The sequence below is a fragment of the Ceratotherium simum genome, chromosome 3 (assembly GCF_057802395.1).
Source record: "Ceratotherium simum simum isolate JZ-2026a chromosome 3, ASM5780239v1, whole genome shotgun sequence".
NCBI lineage: Eukaryota > Metazoa > Chordata > Mammalia > Perissodactyla > Rhinocerotidae > Ceratotherium > Ceratotherium simum.
Window position 1 is genome coordinate 11,044,416 of NC_141902.1, and position 10,481 is coordinate 11,054,896.

Here is a 10,481-nt window from a genome sequence, read left to right on the forward strand (position 1 = left end):
GTAGACAATAAACCAAAGCACAATACACCTATATGACATAATGCTAAATGTTATGGAAGAAAATAAAGCAAGGAAAGGGGACAGTGAAGGCAAGTAGTGTTGTTACAAATTTAAGTGGGGTACTACAACGGCAACTGGAAGCAGAATTGCAGGCATTTGACGTCATATTTTTTTGGGAAGAGATATGCTAGGTGAGACAAGTCTAAGAAATTTTCAGATGCCTCAGGTTTATTTTTACCAAGTTGCAATCTTCCCCATTGACTTATTAGAGTAGAAAAATCCAACCATGTAAATAGACATGTTTTCTGGGCTAAGCATTCTAATAGGATTATCTCAAGAAGTTAAACTGGTAAGACTTTCTTTCATTCAAGGACTTCAAAAAATATTTTTTAAAAAATTAATTGAACCCCAAAACATTTTAGTAACTTATTGAGACAGCATTGGCCCATATTACCATACCATATAATCCTTAATAGCTTTCTTTTAAAATTTATGTCAACTTATTAATTTATAAACTCAATTTATTGCTTTGGTGGGTTTTGCTTAGCCCAAATTACCAGAGTATACACGTTTAGTTACCAAAGAGTTCTAAAGGTAGTGCACAGATAAGCCCTGCATTGGAGACAGATATTGAAGATCAATTTATCTTCTAACTTCTGTGGCCGTATAAACCTTGGAATCTTAGAATAAACAAGGTGTTTCCTAAACAGCCCCTTAGATATCTTTGATAATTATTACCAGAGTTTCAAACTAATTTCAGTCCTTAGACACTATCCCTATCCCTCTTCACCTTCTAAATTTTCCATAGACACTAATCTGTAACCTCCACTACAAGGACCCCTATAGGTCTTTTCCCTAGGAAACTGTCATTGCTTTTACATTCTAACATTCCTGTCTTTGCAAGGAAACAATTATGTAGTTCTCTGAACATAAATTCCATAAAACTTCATTTCTAAGGATAAAGCATTAATTGGAAACATTTAAAAAAAACCCGAAAAACTCAATTTTAAAATTGAAACTTTCCAAATTCTAAATGCATACCACTAAAAAATAGTAAAATTAGAATTCTTTCTATACATCAGCAGAGCTTAAGATAATTGAAAATTGCTCATGTTCCAAAGATCTTTTTTTTTTTCTCCCCATGTGTTACAGCCCCATCACCACCACTCCCAACAACTCAGCTTTAAGCCAAAACTAACATCTTTTCTACCACCACAACTGTTCAAATTTTCCTCAGTAAAAATGAGTGAACAAAACTTAAATTTGTACAAAGGGTCTTAACGCATACAACTTAGATTCAGTGAATAAGATTTTTTTTAAGAACCAGGCTAAGTTTCTGGTCACCCCTTTTAAGTGTTTATGAACCTTTTCCTCATCATGACACACAGGAAAATAAAATTTGTACTACATGCTGAAAAGTATTAAAATCCTTGGATGAAGTGACTCTTGGTGGAAACAACTGGCCCAGGGATGCAGGCGTAGCTAGCTCTGCAGTTTGAGAAGTTCTGCTCATTTCCTGTTTAATAATTACTTCAAGAAAGGATTTTTTAAAGTTTTCCCTTTTAATATGTTCACTTCTTAACATGAGTGAACAGTAGAAATGCTGTTGACATTTTCACTGTCACCATTTACTTGTCAAGGGAAGGCATTATGAATACTCACAGCCAAGCCTAAAGCTATAGTCAATGTTAAATAATGAACTCAAAAAAGGAAATTTAAGTGCTCTCTTGTATAAAGCATTGAAAAGTTAATACAAGTACTAGTCTTAAGCAGTCACACAAGTCTAAGCCACATTTATTTGCACATGTATAGTAATGGGCAACAGATACTCCAAATTCATACAAATTTATAAAACAACAAAGTTAATCACTTGGTACACTTGCGTGTTATCTTGCTTACAGATTCAAGTGTAGATGAACTTCCTCCATTTTGTAAACTTTCATACAATACTTAAACAAAAATTCTTGAAAACACATATTGGTATGTTTCAGTTAGAGCCAACACAAAAGTTAAGACAAGACCACAAACTCAAAAACCAAATTTAGAATATACTTTTCTACTTCGCTCCCCTACAAAGAAGTGATTATTTTAACAGATGTATATGCTTTATCACACAAGTAACCATGGAGACAACAGAACGATGCTCCCATAATCATGAAGAAAATGCCAACCAAATCATACTGTTTTAAGTTGTCTACCAAATATGTGGTTTAAAGATGAGAAACAAGGGGAAATGCTTAGATTAAAATAACAAGGGAGATTAGAAAAAGTAGTAAATGACTTTAAGGAGAACTATTATGTTCCCCCTCAAAGCTGCAAAGATCTGACTTTGACAACTCAAAGTAATTGTCTAAGGCAAATAAAAGTGAGGAAACTTTCAGACATTCTAATACGTTCAGTATCTAGTGATAAAAGCTGAAAACGATATCAAGAGGATATTTATTATACAAGTGTCAACGAGGACATCTCAAAACTAATGAAAAAAACGCACATTTATTTCTACAAAAGCAACATATGATACAGAATCAGAAGGGAACAGACTTAAAGATTTACCTATTAAAATATACAGATTCTTACTGAAGAGTATAGGATATTTAAAAAAGATGACAAGGGATGTTAATCTTTTTTTATTATTATTATTTTACATATTTTGGAACCTCACATAATTTTGATAAATAACTCTTACAAAATTATGCAAAAAGTACAAGAATGTCTGGTAAACAAACAGTCTGTATTTTCCAAAAAAGATTTTTTACAACATGCAATTCTTAAGGCAGCATCCTCCTTACAAGGAAAGGTAATCCTTTTACTCATCAAGAAATCTTCTGCTGCAAAGAATAGGCTAAGAAAGCCTGGCTTCTTCCATTAACGCCTTTTGTCTTTCCTGTCTGATTTTCGGTCTCTTTCACTTCTTGAAGATCTTTTGCCTGATCGACTACTCTCTGATATAGACCTTTTTCTGTCGGACCGGGAATTCTTATCCTTTGATCCTTTTGTATCTCTACTACTACCACCTTTTGAAGATTTGTGACTTCTTTCTAGTCCTGAAGTATCCCTTCGCTTCCGATCCACACTCCTTCTGTGCTTTCTATCTCTATTATGTCCCCGGCCCCTACTCCGACTTCTACTCTCACTACTACTAGTAGTGCTGCTGCTGCTGTCTCTGCTGCTGCTGCCACTTGTACTGGAACTGCTACTGGAACTACTCCGACTACTACTGCTGCCACTGCTGGAGCTGCTGCCACTGCTGCTACTGGTTGAACTGCTACTAGAACTGCTACTGCTACTGCTTCGACTTCTGCTCTTGCTTGTTTTATTTCTAGCTCTACCTCTACTTCTGCTCCTGGTTTTGGTTTTGCTTTTGCTCTCTGGATGCACTGTCAAGACTGGCTCTACTGTCACCTCAGTGAGCTTTACAGATTCTACAGGAAACTCCTTCCTCTCGGGCAGTAAATGCCCTTGCTCCTGAATAACCTGAGGCGGCGGCTGTAAAACAGCTAATGGCAAAGCCTCAAGCTGAGAGAGAGGCTGGGGCTGGAGTACCAGTTGGAGCTGGGGCTGGGGCTGAGACTGAGCCTGGGGCTGGGGCTGGGGCTGGGACTGGGGTTGGGGCTGGGGCTGGGACTGGCACTGGGGTTGGGGCTGAGACTGGGGCTGAGGCAGGGAGAGGGGCAGGAGCTGGGGCTGAGCCACAGGCTCAGGTTGGGGCTCAGATTCTTTCTCTTCTTTTTCCTCAGGCTCATTTTCCATTTCGAGAGCACTAGCATTCTCTTTCACAGGAGAAAGACATTTACGTTCTTTATCTGGCTCAACTTCAAATTCCATCTCTGGCTCCAATTCTTTGCTACTTTCATTTTCTGAAGGTTCTACACTTTCAACTTGATTGGTTTCCATTACCTCCTGCTCAGCAATGACATTTTTGACACTCTCGACCATCTCTAGTACATCCATAACTTCTTCAGGCTGACTATCCTGCTGCTTCTCACTTTCCCTCACTTCAGTTTCCTCCTCCATCTTAACCTCCATTTCCTGTTTTTGTTCCTCCTCCTCCTGTTCTTTCTCTGCATCACTGTGAACTACAGCTATTTCCTTTTCCTCTTCCTCTCCTGCTTCCTCTATTTCTACATCATTGTGCTGATTACCTGTCTCCTCCAACTCTTCCTCTCGCTGAGCCACCTTACCCTCTTCTTGCTCCGCCTTCTGTTCTTCATTACGCACCACCTGATGCTCTTTTTCCTTCATTGATTGTCTTCTAGGCCTAGCCTCCATTTTATTTATTTGTTCTGCAAATTCGATGCGTCTACCTTCAAATAAAGCTAAAGAATAAAAATTTACATGTGTAAAATTTACTATCATTAAGAAAATTCAAAGTCACAATTTGACACCTGGTCACAAAATGTCATTGAGCTTTATCGCTATGTCTTTTTGTAAAGAGAGGATGACAAAAGACTGATTATGGCAAATAAGTAATTCCAAGTTGACATAAAATGACAAAAGCAAAGATCCACTGGAAAGCTATATACGAAGAAATTAGTAGCAGGCAAAACTAGATCCCATTATCTAACTGGTAGAAAAACAGTACGATCTTTTGCTATTTTACTTCATGCTAGATAAAAATAAAATTTATTTTAAACAGAATCAGTTTTATGGTATATCATGCATCAATTTTTCTGATCTCAAGGAGAGATAAATCATCTAACCACCATCTTAGCAATGTCCACCCTTCCACGTATGCGCCCTCTATGGACTACATCAGTGTTCACTCTTTTTCTTTACTTCATTAGCATTTATATCCTGCTACTCAGAGTATCAAGCGAAAAGAAGCCACCTCATTCAAATGCTTAAGAAATTCACATACATTAAGCACTGCCTACAGTCTAAGTTTCAGGTTAAAATCCATCATGAAACACATGCTCCTGCACTCCAAACACATTAGCACCTAAGAATAACTTTTTTTTTTAAAAATCAACTATTGAATCACAACTAATTACAGGAAGCAAACAAATGTGTACGTGTGAGTGCGTTATCTTACCCATTAAGAAAATTTCAATGAACTGCTTCATGTACACTTACCATTCATTTTTCTCTGTGACTCTTCTATTAATTTTTGGGTAGCTGGACACATTCTTCCAGGAATATAGAACAAATGGGGCTTTGTCTTAGTTCTTATATATTTAATTATCTTTGCATTATGCTCATTCCATTCTTCTTGCTAAAGAAAAGGTAAAAGGTCAGGGCTTTTGTAAACATGAAAGATTACTCATCTTAGAATTCCAAAATACTACTCACCAGCTGCGCAAGCTCAACCTTCTGTTCTAAAAGCCGCAGTTCTGTCTGTTTAGCACGCCTCTCTTCAAAGAGTTCTCTCCTCTCATTTTCAACCTGCTTTCTTTCTTCTTCTGCCTGCACTTCAAGTTTTTGTTCAATTTCCTGGCGCCTCTTTTGCTAAAGATAAATAATATTCTTTAAAAGCTTACTACACATCGGGATTATGTGAAACATTACGATTTTACTAATTTATCTGCACATCTGTTTCAAATTTGCAATTCAGGATACCAGCCAATTCAAACTTAGCACTTAGCATTTGAGGCTGACTGCAATTTCTCTTTCAGGAAATGAGGACCAAAGCTTTTCCATGTCAAAATCTAAATTTTAAGGCCATTAGCAATATCAATAACTGTTCCATTTCAACATAACTTTTAGTGAAGGTTCTTTCATAAATTAACCGAAAAAAAAAAAGAAGAGCACTGTCTTTATAGATCAAATCTTGAGTTATTTCTCATACCAAATCAAAGAATTTGACAGTAGTGACGTCCTAATGAAGTAATTAACAAACTAGTCAACTCTCTCTTTTTTAAAAAACCTACTAACTTATTCTTCAAACACTAAAATGCTTTTAAGCCTTTTCAATTCTCTAGTAAAGTTAACACACAAAAGCTGAAATAAAATTTTATTAATCCCCTATAACTAAATTGTTATCTTCCTTTCTACTGTAGTTCTCCCCTGAGAAGCAATAATTTGGTGTTCAACTCCGAGGACACAATCTTGTAGCTTCAGTAAAATAAAAACTTCTGGAAAGATGACACGGTTAAATAAACTGTAAAGGTCGGGGAATGTTTATGCTTTTGCTTCTAGAGTGCTAAGTACTGCCTCTGAGTGTGTAAATAAGTCTTAAAAATTAGAATTACTGAACTAGTTACAATGATTGAGGTCAACTCTCCTATTTGAGAGAAAGCACTCTCAGGCCTAAAGAAACAAAGCGACTTGTCCAAGACCAGGAAATGAGATCGTAACAGAGCTGAGAACAGAATCCAGGTTCTCCTGACTCAGAGGCCAGGGCTCTTTGCACTACAAAGAGAAGTTCACTCAGTAACTTCACAGCAACTCAAAAAAAGACCAGTTAACAACACAACAACTCCAGGAAGTTTTATAAGTTTTTCCTTGGCTTCATTTTGGGCAACGAAGTCTTATAAGAGCTCTTCAGCTCTTTTTAAAAACATGTAATCAACTACTTTGGTAACTTAAATAAAAGAAGAAAAGGAAAAGCTGCATAAATACCCTTTCAGTAGCAACAGTGGATTCCTGTTTAAATTTCTGAAGTGTGCCCATCAACAAGCCAAATATTCGTCGGTTCCTAAACAACAGAAAAAAGAAAATTCAATTTCAATGTTCCACTGCATGTAAGCCTGCCATTTCCTAAAAGAAACATACTACAGGCACTTAAACAATTCCTCGAATTTTCTTAAAATTGCACTATTTGACAGTTCTTTCCCCCAGAAGGATACTGAAGATACCTTTGCTTTCCCTTTTCGTCCATATTTTGATCCTGGATAAGGTCTCTACGTGTGCGCTCTTTGGAGGTAGCTACAACTGAAGACTGCAAAGCCGGCTGCAGGAGAAAAGAAATCTCAGTAATTTTACTAGCGCACGGGTGACACTCTTTTAAACGTAGTAAAGTGAAAAACTATATTCATCCTCAAAGAAGTTCTTTTAATCTCAACTACCTTCTTAACATCATCGTCCTCTGGGTCGCTTTCTTGGCGTGATTCTCTCCGAGTCCGACGCTCCCCGCCCAGCCTGATGTAGGAAAAAGAATTTAAACCACCATTGTAGAATTTGACTTAAGTGCATGCCAAGGACAAATGACTACTCTTTCTAGGACTCACTTCTAGAAGCCTCATTCTATCCATCTCCAATCCCATTTTACTCCTTCCTCTGGTAGTGAAAGGATAAAATGTTATCATCAATGCTAAATCCGAACTGATCTCCTATAATATATTTCTCAAGCTGGTTAAATTTTTATAGTACCAGACAGAAAAGTGGCACAGATTGACTATTTTCTCAATCTTTATTCTTCTCATGACCTTTATTTTGGTAAAATTCTGTTACCGTTTAGTGAAAAATTGAGTTCTGAGGAATACTGGCTTTCTCAGTCCAGTCAAATACCAAGGGAACAGACTCAGGAAATGGTATACTACTCAATTCTAACACAGCTCAATTCAACAATATTTATATTTGTATGCTACCTCAGAACACAGAGCACACAAGTATACCTTCAGAATCTTTTCCTCCAACATACCTACTGACTGCCCCTTCAAGGTCTCTCTGTTTGGCTGGGGGTCCTCCTCCACTATCTGAGAATCCACGCCTGCAGTTAAAGAAGTCCAACATAAAGCAGTTGAAATTTAAGATAAATGATATTTCCATTCAGCAGGAGAATTCAGTTAAACTTTTAAAAACGCTTCTAATTAAAACAACTTTAAATGGGCATTCGCTCCAAGATACTTTTATAGCATTTTTTTAAAAGCTACAAAATTAAATTAAGTTTACAGAAAACTAGCACCATTAAGATATTCTTCAATCTCTAGTTTTGCATGTAAATGAAGTTCCAGGATAACTATACAGAAAGCTACACCTGATCACAGCTTTAAACAAAACAAACACAAACGTTTCTAACACGAGTTTTGTTTAAACCAATAGGTTAGCTTAGTATAGTAAGCACCAAGTCTTAGTATACGAATTAAGTCCTAAGGAAACCTTACCTCAGCAATAAACTACCACGTCCTCTACCTCCACCAGGACCAGAAAGGGCCAGCAATCTGGCTTGGATGGGCCTACAAGAGATTCACAAATCAGTACAAAAACCACATGTGCACACATCTAACGGCACCAAACACTTCCACGGGTGCGGTTCATCATAAAGAGAAAATAACCAGAAAAGTTCTAAAAAGACGGTTTCGAATCCACGTGTTTGAAAGAGGGCAGGAAGTACCATCTTATTTAACTTCCTTGTTTTTCCCAGATCACTATCAGAAATTATATTCACCTCGATGCTACCGCATATTAACGAGGTCCTAATGTCGCCAACCCCAAGGAAGGTGCACGTGGGGCAGGAGGCCGCGGCGAGACGGCGGGCCGCGTCCCGGGAGGGCTCGGGGCGGCCCAGGCCAGGGCGGGGGCAGGGGCTTTGTGCTGCAGTTCCGGGCCTGCAGGCCGAGGGCGGGAACCGGCGGTCCGGGCTCCACACAGGCCGGGAAGCCATCCCGGCGCGACCCGGCCCCGCGCTCCTTCCTCACACAGCTGAGCCGGGGGACCCACGGCGGGGGCCTTAGGACGCCCCCTCCCCGAGGCCGGGTTCCACCGCCGCCCCGGCCCAGGCCTCGACGCTCCAGCCGTCTCAGGCCGGCCGCCCTCCCGGTTCACCCCGGCCTGTTGGCTGCCCCTCGGAGCCGGCATTGTCCGTCCGCCCCTTACCTCACATCATTCGGATCCCGCCCGGTGAGCTTGCGAATATTCTCGTCCACGTTCTTTAGGCTCTCTTTGGCCTTTTCCAGCTGCTCCTGCAAAGTTCTCACTGCGACCGCCATCTTCTCCCCGCAGCAGGCTTCGAGACTGCTCCACAGGCCGCGCCTGGCCGGGTCGCGCCGCGAGGCGCGAGCGGATTGACAGCTGGCCTCAGCCAATGACAACAAGCGTTGTTTTTCGGCCTCAACCACTCAGCGACCGGAAGAGGGAGAACCTGCCGGCCTTCGTGACTCTGGGCCAATGAAAAGTCCGCCAGGTGGTCACCTCCCTCCCCAGCGAGCTGCGGGTGGCTGCGCTCCGCGTCCAGCGCAGGGCTGGGGCGGGCCTGAGAGTCCCTGGGTTGTGGGAGACGTGGGCTCCAGGGCTTGCTCTTCTGGCGGGGCGCTCGGAGTTTTCCGGCCCTTGTAGCCTGTGATATGACGTGCCTTAAATCCTTTTTAACCTTCTGATTACATCAGGGTGGGATGGAGCCTGTTTACCACTCTTCCCCGGTAAATGATTTCATTAGGACAGGGTGCGGCCATTCTGTTGGTGCGCATGCCCAGAGAGGGGTTGCGGGGCGCAGGCTTCCCTCGATTAGGTGAAACCAGGATGAGCAGAGGGAAGCAGAGAATGGAGGTACAGGAAAAGTCATTAATCGTAATAGCTGACAGTTATTTTGTTTTTTGTGTGAAACGCTTTACATGCCTTATCCCTCACAAACCAAAAGCTTGAATCACATGCCTGTTATTACCGATAAGGACATTGAGTCTGGAGACACTGTAACTGTAGCGAGGTCGCGCCAGCCGATAATCACCGTCCAATCAGACCCTGTGCAAGGATGTGCTAGAAGAAAAAAGCGGTGGTGAGACAGACGAGACAGGCCTTAGTCCCTACACCTCTACCCTTGGCCTAGAGCTGGTTGGTTTAAGATGGGGCCTGGGGGAGAGGCACTGTTGTTAGATGTGTGTGTGTGAGAGTGTCAGCCAGCTTCTGGTTCCGCTGTAGCTGCGCTGCCAACGTGAGAACCGGTTTTGTTCCAGAAATATATTTGCAAATTATAGCCCAGAAAGCATTTCCGCGCAGAAACGATATTATGTATAATCTTCGGGTTCTCATCCTCCATCTGTCAGCTAAGCATCCTCCTTGCACCAAGCATTAGCGAGCCAACTGTATTTAACTGGAGTTACAGTTACGCTTTTAATTCATCCACCCATCTTTAGAAACTCCTACTGTGTAGAGGCAGTAAGCTAGGCTCTAAGGATAAAAGCCTAGAACAAGATAGCTGTGGTCCTGCTTCCGTGGGGTTTGTAGGCCCCTCAGGGAGCAAAGATCATTCATATACTCATTCATTCATTCAACAAATATTTATTGAGCGTCTGCTATGTGCCAGGCATTGTCCTAGGCACTTGGATACATCAATGTACAATAAAGATCTCTGCCCTCAAGGAGCTTGGTGGCAGAAGAGTGTGGAGACGGACGATAAACTTAAGTAAATTACATTGCATGTTAGAAATCAAGTGCTATAGAAAAAAGAAAAAGTAAAGCTGGGTAAGAGGGATGAGGGTTGACAATTATCTAATTCTGGTTGTGAGCATACATAGTCTCATTGATCCTTATTACAACCCCGTGTAGTAAGCAGTACACAAAGCACGAGAATGTGGTGTTGGTGGATCCTAACCACCGAGTGTATCCAT

At 40.8% G+C, this 10,481-nt stretch overlaps 1 protein-coding gene across 1 annotated transcript; it reads right to left on the reverse strand.

Annotated features, from left to right (window-relative positions):
* Positions 1–1,776: 1,776 nt before the first annotated feature.
* PNN (pinin, desmosome associated protein) lies at positions 1,777–8,918 on the reverse strand. Its single transcript, XM_004436375.3, has 9 exons — positions 8,755–8,918; positions 8,043–8,114; positions 7,580–7,648; positions 7,005–7,077; positions 6,795–6,889; positions 6,559–6,634; positions 5,290–5,445; positions 5,074–5,212; positions 1,777–4,316 (listed from the first exon to the last, which is right to left on the reverse strand). The coding sequence occupies exons 1-9, from the start codon at positions 8,865–8,867 to the stop codon at positions 2,866–2,868; spliced, it is 2,244 nt and encodes a 747-aa protein (XP_004436432.1). The 5' UTR covers positions 8,868–8,918; the 3' UTR covers positions 1,777–2,865.
* Positions 8,919–10,481: the final 1,563 nt, after the last annotated feature.